The sequence below is a fragment of the Chrysochloris asiatica genome, unplaced genomic scaffold (assembly GCF_000296735.1).
Source record: "Chrysochloris asiatica unplaced genomic scaffold, ChrAsi1.0 scaffold00138, whole genome shotgun sequence".
Taxonomy (NCBI): domain Eukaryota; kingdom Metazoa; phylum Chordata; class Mammalia; order Afrosoricida; family Chrysochloridae; genus Chrysochloris; species Chrysochloris asiatica.
Window position 1 is genome coordinate 8,190,784 of NW_006408656.1, and position 14,386 is coordinate 8,205,169.

The 14,386-nt window shown below is 53.0% G+C and overlaps 2 protein-coding genes across 2 annotated transcripts; one reads left to right on the top strand and one right to left on the bottom strand.

Moving 5' to 3' along the window:
• Positions 1-2,911: 2,911 nt before the first annotated feature.
• Positions 2,912-6,202, top strand: C1QL4 (complement component 1, q subcomponent-like 4). Its single transcript, XM_006870079.1, has 2 exons — positions 2,912-3,448; positions 6,023-6,202. Exons 1-2 carry the CDS (start codon positions 2,912-2,914, stop codon positions 6,200-6,202), a joined length of 717 nt encoding a protein of 238 aa, XP_006870141.1.
• A 1,390-nt stretch (positions 6,203-7,592) lies between these two features.
• Positions 7,593-13,646, bottom strand: TROAP (trophinin associated protein). The gene is made up of 14 exons (XM_006870141.1): positions 13,503-13,646; positions 13,232-13,391; positions 12,608-12,765; positions 12,381-12,518; positions 12,133-12,215; positions 11,597-11,649; positions 11,068-11,159; positions 9,710-9,850; positions 9,530-9,613; positions 9,305-9,376; positions 8,955-9,074; positions 8,233-8,827; positions 7,797-7,990; positions 7,593-7,640 (listed from the first exon to the last, which is right to left on the bottom strand). The coding sequence occupies exons 1-14, from the start codon at positions 13,644-13,646 to the stop codon at positions 7,593-7,595; spliced, it is 2,082 nt and encodes a 693-aa protein (XP_006870203.1).
• Positions 13,647-14,386: the final 740 nt, after the last annotated feature.

A 14,386-nucleotide genomic window follows, 5' to 3' on the forward strand; every position in this document is an offset into this window, starting at 1 on the left:
ATACTCGCTACTGCCTGCAGCCTTGCTGGTCACCGCCGCCGCTTTCAGTTTGGGCTGGTGTTGGGAGGAGTGAGGAAGCTCCAGGGAGCTGGGTCTTGTGAAAGGGGCTGAAGTATGGGGCTCAAGAAGTGGGCCAGGAAAGCCAGACGAGTAGAGTGAGGAACTGGAATGGGCAGAAAGGGCCTCTGGTGAGCGGGAGAGAAGGCGGGCAGGGGGATGGAGGACAGAAAGGTGCAGCAGAGCCCTGGGGTTGATGGGCCCTGAGGATCAGGCAGAGGAGACTGGTGTGAGCCTGAGCCTGCTCTCTCCTCTCTGATCCATCCATCACTCAGCCTGGGGGAGCAGATCTGGAATTAGACATGCACGGGGCGACACGGCCCTCATCCCCTTCCCCCCTCCTCCAGAAAGACAAATGGCAACAAAGACCTTGAATAAAATTTGTATTTATGGTTGGAAGAGGAACCCCTCCCCCACTGACTGCCAATCCTTTCTCTCGCAACCTTTTCAGGCATGTAGGGGCTTCCCTCCCACAGACTCAGCCTCAGCAGCCCTCAGCAAAGAGTGTGTAGGGGCAAGGATAGAGGAAACCACCTTTTACCCAATAATACTGTCCTATATGCTCTGTGCCTTCCATTTTACACAGCATATTCCCATACATTACAGACTAGGGCTATCCTAGTCTCTAAGAGGTCCTTTGCAGCAGTCTACTAGTGGGCTCTCCAAACATCCTCACTTTCTCCAGTTCTGTAGCCTCTTCTCCAAGCCTGTGGTTCTGGGGTCCCTGTGAACAAGAAATTTTCCCCAGAGAGGCCAGGTCCCAGTGAAGAATGTCACCAATAGCTTTCCCCTGAACTTGGATCCTTCACAAATTCAAGGCCTCTGTTTTCCCTAGTTTACCCAAAAAGAAGACAGATACAGTTATCCCTCACAGAAGGGTGTCTAGCACTTAATCTGCATTTTAGCCACATTAATTTGCATAACCAACTTCAAATACCCCCCTCCAACATCCATTATGTAGGTTTCAACTTCTCTGGGTTTTCCTTCCAATAGTGGACCTTTAAGGAAAGGGCGGGAGGAAGACTTTTAGGACTAGACAAGGTCTAGGACCCAAAGAGGGGTGGGGTTGGGCTAGATGGACAAATAGGACTACAACTGATTTCTTTCTTTTTCCCCAGTGCACTCCCTACTCTTCAGTCCTGAAATGCCATTCATGGGGTTTCCACATTTAGGGAGAGGAAGACAAAAACAAATGCCACCCTCCAAAATAGCCCTCACCTGCTGGTATACACACACAAAGATAACACACAATCCCACTCACCCAGGAACACACAAGGCTAGGTCCCACGGCCACGTCCGCACTTGAGAGCACACAATGCACAGACCAAGGCCCTACCACTCCGGCTTTTGCAGAACCGCCCCGCCCCCGCGTCTTCCCCACAGTTGATATGTCACATTGGAGTCCGAACACGGACCTGGGTGTCTCTCTGCAGCGCGCCATTTACATTTCTCTCTCGATCTGTCATCCTGTCTCGGCTCCCGTCTCTCTCTCTCCGTCTCTGTCTCTCCCTCTCCCTTTCCCCCTCTGGGGCTGTCAGTTAGTCTCTTTTGGAAGCTTTGTCTCTGTCTCTGCGTCTCTATCTGGCTTGCCCTCTCTTTGATTTCTCTGTCTCTTCTTCTCAGCTTTCTTGTCGGTTTCCTGCTGCTCCCCAGGCTGGTGGGATTTTCTCAGTCTCTCTTACTCCTTCACTCTGGTCTGTTCTGCTCTGCGCCTCAACACTGACACTGAACACTGAGGGTCGGGGTTGCTTGGAGATTCACCTTTTCCAGCTCAGGACAAATGTTCCGTTGAACCCTTAAAGATGTTAGTGGGTCACTGAGGGTTGTGGGGTGGTGGATTTCTATCCTTTCTCGTTTGGGGGGTGGTGGTGGCGGGGTTAGGGTTAGGCTCGGAAATTGTACATGTGCATATCTTCACCCTTCTTATCCCATCGTTGTTTCTGGCTCACAGTCAGCTCTGGGAATTTCAAACCCGGTGAGGAGAAGGATAGGGTGAGGGCCGGGTTTCCCTGCAAAATCGGCTCAGGGCGAGGAAAGATCCAAGAGGCCAGGGATAAGGGGGACACACTAGTGGGAGCTGCTGCCTGCCCCGCCCCCGCGATTCTCCCTCTGGGCGCCAGGGGTCGCTCGGCCTTCCGCCGTTTAAAGCGGCTCCAGTAGCGCGGCGGCTCACACAGCCCGCACTGCTGCCCAGGGTGGGAGGGGAGGAAGGTTAGGGGCAGAGAGGAGAGCGCTCTCAGTGGAAGGGCACCGGCCAGGGCTCTAGGTCAGGAACTGCAGCTGGGGTAAGAAGGAGGAGTCAGTATTCGCTAAGAGCTCCATCGTAAAGGAGGTCGCGTCCGGTGGGCTCCACCCGCAAAGCAGAGCCCGGGACGTCCCGGGTGGACAGAGATCAATCTGGGTAACCGGGGACCCAGACAGCCGCCATCCAAGAGAAAGCAGACGTCCGGAAAGCAGGTGACTCAGATATCCTAGATCCGTAAAAAACCAACCGTCCGAGAAGCCGCGATCCGGGATTGCTAGGATTGAACGGGAGGGTAAAAAAGGACCTGGGGCTCTTAACCTTCGAGTGCTGCCCCCGGCCCACTCAGCGGGTAGACCTCTTCCTTGACGGACGGTTTGGGTAACGGCACCGCTGAAGCGGGAGCCAACAGGGGCAGGGGCGCTGGGCGCAGCCGTCGGGGGTGAGGGAGGTCCCAACCCAGGCCTGAGCCCGGCCACCGCCTCAGGGGCCCGCGGAGCGCCCCCGGCCTCCGCCGCCATTGCGCCCAAGAGTGAGGAGGATCTACTGGCCCTGGCCGCGTCGAGGCTGAACCGCCGCAAGCGGGTAGCTGGCGCCGCCGTCGGGGTGACCATGGTGCTGCTGCTGCTGGTGGCCATCCCGCTGCTGGTGCACAGCTCCCGCGGGCCAGCGCACTACGAGATGCTGGGTCGCTGTCGTATGGTATGCGACCCGCACGGGCCCAGAGGCCCGGGCCCCGACGGTGCGCCCGCCTCTGTGACCCCCTTTCCACCAGGCACCAAGGGAGAGGCGGGGCGGCGCGGGAAGGCAGGCCTCCGGGGGCCTCCGGGACCACCAGGCCCCAGAGGACCTCCAGGAGAGCCTGGCAGGCCAGGGCCCCCTGGTCCTCCCGGCCCAGGCCCTGGCGGAGCGGCGCCCCCTGCTGGCTATGTGCCTCGCATAGCCTTCTATGCGGGTCTGCGGCGGCCTCACGAAGGTTATGAGGTGCTGCGCTTCGACGACGTGGTGACCAACGTGGGCAACGCTTACGAGGCGGCCAGCGGCAAGTTCACCTGCCCTATGCCAGGCGTCTACTTCTTCGCCTACCACGTGCTCATGCGCGGCGGCGATGGTACCAGCATGTGGGCCGACCTGATGAAGAACGGACAGGTGAGAGGTCCCTGCTTCTCACCCAGTCCTAGATCAGACCTCAATAGCTTTCCAGGTCGCCTAGCTGTCCTTCCACAACCCGAGCACCTTTCCCGAAACAGCGTCACTGAATTTAGGAACTCCAAACCATAGAAATCACTTCATTTAGGGAGAAAGGAACCGAGGGCCAAAGAAAAGACAGGGTATGCTTAGGGTCTGTCAGAACTTTAGAAACGCTTGTCAGGGTTAAAATTCAAGGCTCAAAGCTCAATTTGTAGCTGTGTCTTTACACTCCAGCTATAAGCAACTGCACACCCTGCTTTCTGGGGCAGCTGTTCTGGCCTGCGTGTTTCCTAGCTTCGGTCAGACTCCTAACTAGAGTGGAATCCGCCTCAAGGGCAGTGGGGAATCTGCAGTGGTCCCTGTGTAGGGGGCATTCAGTTTGGATTTTCGAGAAAAAGATAAAAACCAGGCAGCTGCCTCGTTGCTTGCCTCAAGGCCTGCGGCCAAGCCTTGAGCCGGCCTTGCCCTCTGCTAATACTGAGTCGGTATGCATGGTAGAAAATAGTGCGACAGCAAGTGGCTGGAAGGAACAGATTTGGAGGAGGCAGGCAGACGGCGCAGCCTAAGACCCTGGCCTGGTCCTGCAGGTCCCACATGCTCCCTCCACAAGCTCTCAGCCTCTAGGTTCTTCAGCATCCTGCCTCTGTCTGCGGAATTGGACTCACCGCCGCCTTGGTTTGGGAGAATAGACTCAGGAACTCACCTAGCGAGGGAACCTGAGCGCATTTAGCGGGAGCTAAAGGTCACAGGCTTGGAGGGAGGCTCCTGGCCAGCGCAGGGGGAGGTTGAGGTTGAGCCGTGATCTCTGTCTGTCCAGTCCTGGGGGTTGGGGTGGCCAGTGGTGACCACAGGAACATCCGGCCTGCTTGTTTGGATTCCATCCGAACCTGAGTCAGAGTAGAGACCTTCAAAGATGTTCTGGGGTCTTTTCTCTAAGGGGCAGCCTAAGGACCTGGGAAAGGGGATGAGCATGTATGTATGTCTGTATGGGGGTGAGATGGTATATATGTGTAACGAAGTGTGAGGGTGTGTGTTCGATGAGAGCGTGGGTGCCGGGTGTTAAGGTGAGTGTGGAGCAAGAAACACGTGTCTGTGGCACTGAGTAGGTTTGTGTGCTCTCTGTGGGGGATGGAGGTGGGGACCAGTGTAAATAGAGTGTGTGGCTTTCGCAGGGGGCGGGGTCGCCAGGCTCCCACTTTGTATTCCACCGCACCGGCTCTGCGGCCCTGGGGACGGTAAATAGTGATTAGAATAATGATGAATAATTAATAAGTTAATAACCAGCCCCCGCGGGACAGGAAGCAGAGAGGTTGGGGAGGGGGCTGGAAGCCAAGCCAGAGAGGAAGAGGGGCTCCCTGTGGGGCCCGAATGCAATGCCTATGTGAAGGCATCAGAGGACACCCTAAGGGGAAATGGGCTCCCCAAAGGGGAGAGCTCATCGGTAGTGTAACTTTCCCTGGCCCAGCAACCTCACATCACAGCTACACCTCCGTCCCCTCATTAGAGGAAGGGAACACACATTTAGGGATCACAGGAAGTCAGAGCCTTGAAGGCATCAGAAATTCTACTACAGGCGAATTTTATTTAAAAAACAGAATAATAATGACCTGTTGCAGTACTATGGATTCACAGTGACTCTATATTAAAAGACTGAGTAGAACTGCCCATAGAGTTTCCAAGACTGTAATCTTTATAGGGAAAGGAATAATAGTGGCATTGTAAGATAAGCACTGGACTACTAATGCCAGGTAGGCACTTCAAACCTACCAGTCACTCAACAAGAGAAAGAGGTGGCTTTCTGCTCCCCAAAAGATTTACAACCTCAGAAACCCTATACATAATTGCTGTGGATCTAATGGGATGGGAGTGGGTTTGGTTTCAGGGGTGAATCATAGGAGCAGAATTCCACGTTCCTGACCCCTTCTCTGTCTCCTGCAGAGCAAGCTGATAGGTAGGTTAAAATTGCCAACCTCTCTGTTAGAGGTCACATTGTTCAACCACTGCGCCAGCAGGGCTCTTGAAACTAATAATGTTAAGTGACATCATGTCCATTCTGATTCATAACTACACCGTATAGGGTTTCTGAGGAGCGGCTGGTGGGTTTAAACCTCTGACATCCTGCATTTAGCAATCCAGTGGTTATTCTACAAGGCCATACCAGAACTTATAATAGCACACCCTGTATACAGTTTTCTATGTGTAAAGCTATGTTCTAAATATATTTCACATTTAATTCTAGCTTATTATCCATTTAATCCTTGTATCATCCACTACCTTCCCTGTTTTATAGCTTAAACTGAGACAAAAACTGAGGCACAACGAAGGTGTGACACTTCCCCGTCACACAGCTAATGCATGGCAGAGCCTGAAAAGCTAATGCATGGCAGAGCCTGAAAAGCTCAGCGACTCCTGGGCCCCATGACTTCCCCATCCTCCCTAGCCTGGCAGTCAGCTTCCCTGCCACCTTTGCACCCCAACCTCTTACGGCATCTCAGCTCTGAACTAGGAGTGAGTAGTGTTCTCTCTGGCTAGGTTCGAGCCAGTGCCATTGCCCAGGATGCGGACCAGAACTATGACTACGCCAGCAACAGCGTCATCCTGCACCTGGATGTGGGCGATGAGGTTTTCATTAAGCTGGACGGTGGGAAGGTGCACGGTGGCAACACCAACAAGTACAGCACCTTCTCTGGCTTCATCATCTACCCGGACTGAGCTGGCTTCATTCCCCACATCCCCTACTCGTTCCTCCCCATTCCACCCACCTGCAGCAGGCCCAGCCCAAGGCACCACCCCATCCTTTGAGAGCCTGGCATTTGGTGGGCAGACCCTCCCGCTTCCACTCCTGAGAGCGAATTTGGGCCAACCCTTGGTGCTTTGGGGAGTAAATTGTTAGGGAGCGGAGGAGGCTGGGCCATTGGAAGACCAGAGTGACTGGGTAAGGACCTCTGGCATCCACTTGAGGACCAAGATGAGAGCCAGACCGGAAGGAGGAGCCGCCTTTCTTATTGAAGCTGGGGGCAGTTTCGCTAACCTGGGTTCAGATGCCAGGAAAGCAGGAAAGACCTGGCAGTTTGTGAGGAACTCAAATTAGTGCATCTTGGCCATGAGAGAGTAGTAGAGTAGGTGCTGGTCCTTTTTCATGACAATTGTTTCTCACAATCCCCTGTCCCTCACCTTCATTTTCAGGCTACAGGGCTTAGCCTTGGGAGCTCTCTTATGAATTGGATGAATCAGTGAATTCTTTCCTGGCATTTAACTCATTCTCTACTGTTTCCATTTCACCCCCATCAGGCCTAGGCCATTGGGGCTACAGCTTCTGTTGCCTCTTCCAATAAAGTGAGTGAGGTTGGGAGATGTGTGTGGCTGCTTGGACTTGGAGCTTAGGATGGGGGGCAGAAAGTGGCTGACCCTCTCTCTCACCCCTCAGAGACCTCCACTCTGCCAGAGGCAAAGAGTTAGTTGTTCCTGGCAAGGCCTGCCTCTGGGAGAGAAGGACTTCCAATCTGACGAGAGCAGGGTATCAGCTTTCAGGAAGGCTTTAAGACCTCATACTGTAGGTCTAGGGAAGCACCAACTCAAGGATATAAGGAAGGATCCCAAAGTTCTGGGTCTGATACCTCTGCTATTCAGCCTAGTACAGGGAGACAGTTCTAAGAGGAGCTTCTATTGGGCAAGGGCTGGTAACTGGGAGGGGGACTGACCTCAAGGCACAGGGAAGAACAGGTTCCCAAAGATCCACAAATGCCTCTAACACCTTTATAGAAGCTGGTTGAGGGGGTTGAATGGGTGAAAGTGGGATAACTTTCTCCCTTCAGAACAGCTCATTACTTGGGGGTGGGGTAGGGGATGGGAGTAAGAGCCTGGGGGCTTCTGAGAGGCCAGGGCTGGATTCTAAGTGGAGAACACTGCCACCTTGTGGGCAATTGGAGAGCAACACCAGTAAGGAGACTAGATTTGACTAGAGAAAACAGACACGGATACTTTACAAACTTTATTGAAAGACAAGCGTGTTGGCTTCCGGCCCCATAGGGGTGAGAGGAAGAGCTGACAATAAATAAGGGTTAAAAGCAAAGAGCAAGACAGGGCTGATGGAAGTGGTACTTCATGATGGAGAGCCCTGAGAGGCAGCAGAATCAACTGGAATAAAACTCTGAAGAGAGAGAGAAGACATTGTTACAACCCAGCCATCCTTGAACTGTAGTAACTCTTCCTCACTGACTTTCTCAAAAATGGAGCCCACATTGGTCCTCTGCCTTCACTTCACACACCAGGATTGGTACAGCCTGTCTGTGGGTCAGAGGCTTACCAGGGCATCCTGCCATTCTAGTAATGTAGCCACAGGGTTGGTGCAGACCCGGGTGGGGCCTGAGGGAGAGGCTCTGCTGGTGTAGAAGGCACATTCGTCATCCAGGCGGGTCTCGTGGAAGCAGTGGATAGCAGTCAGACATGCTCTGAGGCGCTGCCTCAAAGCCAGGGTTCGAGGGGCCAGACTATTGGGGCCTAAGGTCCAAGGGACATAAGAGTTCAGTGAGGGCTCTGGAGTCCTGTCCTCCCACCATCTATTGCCTTCTCCCCTTCCCCAAGGATCCAGACAATTAGGAACACAGAGCTAGAGGGAGGGCCAGGCAGAGGCAGACTGGATGGTGGAGGAAGGTAAGGGATTGGTGCAGGGCACTGGGCCCAGTTCCCAGTAAGAGATGACCACCTGCTTTGTTCTTACCTCCTCTCAACCAACTCCTTACCTGACTGGTGTGGTGGGTGCCTCAGAGACTGGAGTGAGTGAACAGGATGGCTGGCACAAGGCGGGTGTTGGGAAGAGATCAGGCTGGTGGGTACTGGAGCACATTGGTTATTGTGGGACTGTTGGGTGGACTCTGGGCGTCTAGGTTCCACAGGGCAGGCCTCTGGTGTCTCAGGCTCTACCCTAGGGTGGGGCTCAGGGAGTCCAGCATTCCCCTGGGAGCTATGCTGAAGGGGTTGAGGCTCTGCCAGAGGGCAGGGCTCTGCTATCCCAGGCTGTTGTTGAGGGGAGGGCTCTGATATCTCAGACTCTCTCCCATGGCAGGAGTCTGGAACCCCTGGCTCTGTGGGAGGGCAGGGCTGTGGTTTCCCGCACTTATCTGGAAGGCAGGGCTTTGGTAGCTCAGAGTGCTGTAATTCAGGAAGGTGCGAAGTTCCAGAATTATGCTCTGGGGTATTCAAAGTTCCAGAAATCCTACTCAGCAGGGGAGGAAGTTCAACCATATCCAAAGAGGAGCCCCCATTAAGGGACACATACTTGTCCTCAGCCAGCCCCTCTACCTCCTGGCGCAAGAGCTTCTGTAGAATACTGATGCGCTGTAAGTGAAGAGAGTAACCCAATGTTGTGGGGGTTCAAGTACTGTGCTTACACTGCCCTCTACACATACACGATCTCTTCCTGTTTCCTCCACCTGTATCAAAGCTGTTGCTCTTGCAGACCCACCTGCATCTTCAGTTCCTGAGGGTTGGGGGTTCTGTTTCGCGGGAGTACATTAGATGCCACAGGTGGTTCCTGCAACCCTACAGAACTCTGCTGGTCAAACAACTGTACTGCAATCTGCTCCTGCCAGATGAAAGGAAAAGGGGGCACACAGAGAAGCAGTCAGAGCACCAGCCTCATGAGGAGGGGCTCAGATTGAAAAGGCCTGACTTAAATTAGGAGGCGCAACAGAGAAGCAGGGAGAGCTGGAATGAGTAGCTTTACCAGGAAGCCTATCTTTCTCAAATTGCTGGGCCTCCAGGCCCAAGCAACCCAGTGAAGGATGACAGCATGGGAGGGCTTCTGACACTTACCCAGGGCAGGAAAAGTTCTTCAGGTTCAGGGCGGGTCGCAGGGGAGAGATCACTCATACATTGACCCTGGGACTAGAAGTGAGAGGTCAGCAAAGCCCAGCACCCACAGATGGGGCCCAATCTCCCCCTTGCCCCTGTCTTAATCTGCCCTGTGGCTCACCCATCCCTGTACTCCCTCCTCCCTAGCCTTGGGCTGTGCCAGTTACCTCCCTGGCCCTCTCTTACCTGCTGAACTCTGGAGATGGATGGGATGGGTGTGAATTGGGTTTTGGGGCGAAGGGCAAGACGCCGTAACACTGAATATGAGGCCTGGGGAGAGAAGAAGTGGCTAAGCAGGGACAAAGCCTAGACTTACAGCTAGACTATTCTGTCCTTGCCCAGCATCCAAGAGTGGTGAGTATGTACCGGAGCCTGAGGGTGGGGAGAAGGTACATGCTGGGCCAACCCAAAGGGGGAAGGGCAGGTGACAGAAGATGGCACCACACGGCCAGGAATGCGCTGGGCCACAGGGGCAGGGGAAGGCATCAAGTGGGAGTCACAGCTGTCCTGTGGAGAAGAAAAAGCTGGGAGGAGTGACCCCTTCCCCTTTGCCTTCCTATGTTTTGTTTTCAGCACAGTTGCCACTGTGATTCTCCTAAGACATAAGTGAAATCATGTCACCCACTTCACTCTGCTCCCCACCCCAGGGCTTTCCATCTTATTGCAAGTACAAGCCAAAGCCCTTACACTGGTTTCCAAACCCTGACTCAACCCCATGTGTTATTGCTCCAACCTTATCTCCTACCATTCCCCTCCGTACTCTCAGCAGACTTGCTGGCCTCTCCCTTTTGCGTACCCTCCAATACACTAAGTACCTTTCCTCCTCAGAGGATTAGCATCTGCAGTTCTCTTGGCCTGGAAGTCTCTTCCCCAGATTATTTGTATGGCTCACTTCCTCAAATCCTCTGGTCTTCACTTAAACTTCTCAATGAGATTCTCCTGACCAGTCTATTTAAAACTGCAATGACTACTTCCCACTCCAATTTCCCTCCAGGGCCTTATTTTATTTTATTTTTTTACAGTGAACTTGTCATCTAACATATACCAAAACACACACACACACACACACACACAAATCCCTAACTCACTGCCATTGAGTCCATTTCAATTCATGGCAGTCTCATGTGTGACAGAGTGGAACTGCTCTATAGGATTTTCTTGGTTGTCATCTTTATGGAAGGAGGCAGCCAGGCCTTTCTTTCATGGCATTGTACAGGGTGCTTTGGAAATGCCTACTTTAGGTGAGTAGTTGAATGCAAACTGTTTGCATCACCCCAGGACCTCTGACATACTACAGATTTTATCTATTTTTTTATTGTTTTCTCTCCCGTCTTGATTGTGAACTTGATTACTGCTTTATGTCCAGAGCCTAGAACAATGCCTGGCACGCAGTATATGGTCAAGACATATTTGTAGAGTGAGTACATGAATGCTATTGACAGACAAGTGTCAGTTGTTTCACATTCAACGCTGATCTGATGGTGATGTCAATATTTATTAATCTATGATCTCTCACTCCAGGTCCCAGATACCTGATAAAGAGGAGAAGTCAGTTCCATTCTGGAGAGAGCTTGGGCCCATATGGTACAAACCCAGACCAAATTACACCTTCAAGACCTAGAAGTGCCTGGCTCTACCCACAATTCCCAGTGCTGGCTACTGCTGGGAATTTTCTCAAGTAACTCCCATCCTCAACCCCCTACCCCAGGAGGGTCTCATCTCACCTTGGTGTGTGTCCCTTTTAATGGTACCCGCTGGGCCAGACAGAGGGAGCCTCCTCTGTCTTCAGGATGTTCTCCTTCTGGGAGAGAGGAAGCTTGGAGGAGAGAGGGAATTTGATGTTGTTTCTAGAGCACCCATCAAAGTCTAGGGCTTTGCAACCTCTGAAGAGGGTATGCCAGTTTGATAGCCCCTACTGTACCATTAGGGGCAGGGATCCATCTCTGCAGTTTTTGTCCTCAAAGTCTAGCATAACTCAGTACCTATTAATCTAAACACCCTGAGTGGGTAGAGGCGAGCTAATAGCTCATAGGGCCTTAAGAGAAGACTGTGAGTGAAAGGTAAATCTTGCAAAGAGTGGCAGGGAGAGTGGAAATGGGGACTACCACTTCCTCTGTTACAAGTGAAACCAAGTGCCAATCTCTGGCCCCTTCCTCTCTCCATTCCTTCTGATCTAGCAATCCCCACACCACCAGCCTGCTGAGCAAATCACTGCAGGCAGCCCACCGGCTCTTCTTATGGCGGAACACTCACCAGGCTGGGTTGGGGTCTCCAGAGGCAATCCTGAGGTCTGATTCACTGATGTCCTGAAGACAATAACAATAGCAACCCGCAGTCACTGAGCACCAAGTATGAGCTGGGCAACGCTAGGTACTTTACAAGTGTCACCTCATTGAATCCCTACAGCAACCTCTAATGAGGATCCACACATTATCCTGACTGACAGATAGAGAAACTGAAGCCAGGAGAGCTTAGGGCAAACTTGCACATGTTGTTAAGTGGCAAAAGTCAGGAGGTAAACCCAAATCTCATCTACTGTCACTATGTATGCTCTAGCATCTCTCATCCCTGCTCATCCCCACTGCCAACACCTGAGGAGACTGATGCTATAATAAGGTCTGGTGGTGAAGCCTCAACCCTATTCCAAGGGCTCACTGGAGGTTTCCTTTTCCTTCCCCCCCTGGGGTGATGGAGTCCTAAAGCTACAGGAAGGTCCCAGCTCTGGGATCCTTGAGTCAGACACTGGATCATTCCTTTCCAAACAACCCTTTCCCAGACCATCTTCTCACCGGTTGCTGCCACCTGTCACTCTTCGTAACTCCAGGAAACTGGGGCGAGTGGAAGAGTGAAAGGACAGTCCTGAAGGTGGATTCTGACCCAAATGAGAGTAGAGTCACAAGTGGGATCCAAACCCTCAGGTCTCCCCACCAGCCCCATTTCCTCCACAGCACTCCTCAGACAGTACCTTCTCTTTCAGAGCCAGCTGTCCTGTGGAAGGAGTTCCCAGAAGCACTGTCAGCCCCTCAGGGGCACTCACCAAAGTCTTGAGCCTCTGGGGGCATAAGGTCTGGCCACGGGGTCCTGGTCCCTCCAGCCTTGAAAAGCAGGAAGCCCTTGCATAGGCCAGTTGGTGGTTGGGAGTTCTGGGGGCCAAATATGCAGATGCCCGAGCACCCTGGCACGTCAACAGAAACCGTCAGCACAGGCTCATGACCCTCTCCTCAGCCTACCCCAGCTTCGTCTCCTCACATCTGACCTCATTACCTGGTCCCTTTGGAGGATACGTCTCTGGCTCCCACGAACCAGTACTCTTTGAGCCAGGCTGGGCTGGCGCCCTAAGCGACAGCTCTTCACCCCCTCACCTGACAAGATGGTGGCCAGGGCTGCAGGGTCAGCCACAAACTCTATGGTCCCTGGAGCCTCTGCAAGGATGGAGAAAAAAAGGTGAGAAGGTACAGGAAGTGGAAAAGGCGTGCCAGGGCCCCTCAAAAGATACAAGAGTAATCAATAGAGACTGTCATTCAAATGAATTCTGGTCTTGACACAAAAGACCAGAGATGAATAAGATAAAAACTATCCTTAAGTTTTCATCAGAACTATAGAGGGAAACAAACTCAAGCCAAACTATGGTCATGTTAAAAAGAAGTACTGCAAAGCATTTAGAGAATACAAAGGAATTGATTGTGATTAGGGGAGATGGAAAAGTCTCCTGAAAAGACTTTTTCTGAAGGAAAGGCAGGGCTTCTAAGAACAAAAAGCTTTCCAAGAGCAGGATCCAGGACTCCTAAAAAGCAGGAGACTAGGAATGCAAAGACCCAAAATCTGACTGCCCTTCCCATTCCCTCACCCAGTTAAGGAGGCTGTGGTCCCAGACCTCCAAAAAGGTACCTGTTAGGGGAGGGGGTCCAGGCCCCACATTTTGTACCCCTGAGCTGAGCCTGAGCTCCTCCAGGGGGTTCCGAAGCTGAGTGGTCCCCACTGATTTCTCTGTTTGGCTTATGGCTTTAGGCCTGGATCCTGCTGACTCCAGTGGCTTCTGCATCAATCTCTGTTAGGAGTGGAGAGGCAAAAAGCTGGGACTCAACATTGGGGTGTACTGTTGGTGTGTGCTGTTCCCTTGTAGCTAAGCTACTAGCTTCACCCATTAGGCTCCTCTTACCTTTGGATCTTGGTTCTCCTGGTACAGGGTGCTGGGTTTACCCGCAGGAAGAAGCGGGGGTCTCTGGGATCGCACCGGGATTTTGCTAGGAGTGGGAGATACACCTCGGAGACGAGGCTCCTTCGTGGCTTGGACAGTGGTCATAATGGCTACAACTATGTTGGGAAAGAAGACAGGGTAATGGATTAATGGTCAGCCGTGCCAGAGCACCGGTCCCACCACCCCTGAGACTCTCCCACCTCCACCCAAATCCCAGCGCCTGCAGGTTTTTGAATCACAGGCTATTTATTCTTCTGGGTGCACACCAAATCCACTTTTTCGCCCCAGGATCCCGAGCTACCTCTCCTCCCCGTGAGCCCCTGCAGCTTCCAAGAACCCAGCACCGCACCATCCCCCTCAATCCCCTCTGGGTTGTCTCACTTTAGTCGCTTTTCCCCGACTCTCGCTGTAGATACTTCCCCAGTTTGTAAAATACCCCGATCTCCCGATTGGCTGGCGCGCGCTCTGGCGTAGGCGAATGGCACCTGACTCGGCTGTCCAATCCACAGGCTTCGGAGGCGGGGCCCAAAGAAGGACTAGTTGTCAGACCACTTTCTAGCCAGGAAAAAAACCCGACCCTGCTCAATCAGCCAATCCAAGAGCGCAGCGCAGGGTGGAAGGCGGGGACAGGTAAAAGAGGAGGCTGTTCTGATGCCACGAAGGCGTGGCGCTTCGAATCTGTCAGACAACGGGCGCTCTCGCGATGTCTCGAGTCTAGTGATGAGGAAAAGGCGAGGGCCGCGGCATTGTGGGAAGGATTGGTTGTCTTAACCGGGCTAACGGTATTGGATGCTGGTCCAAGCCCCTGACGCGACTCGGCGCCAAACGTTGGGGACGCCATTCCA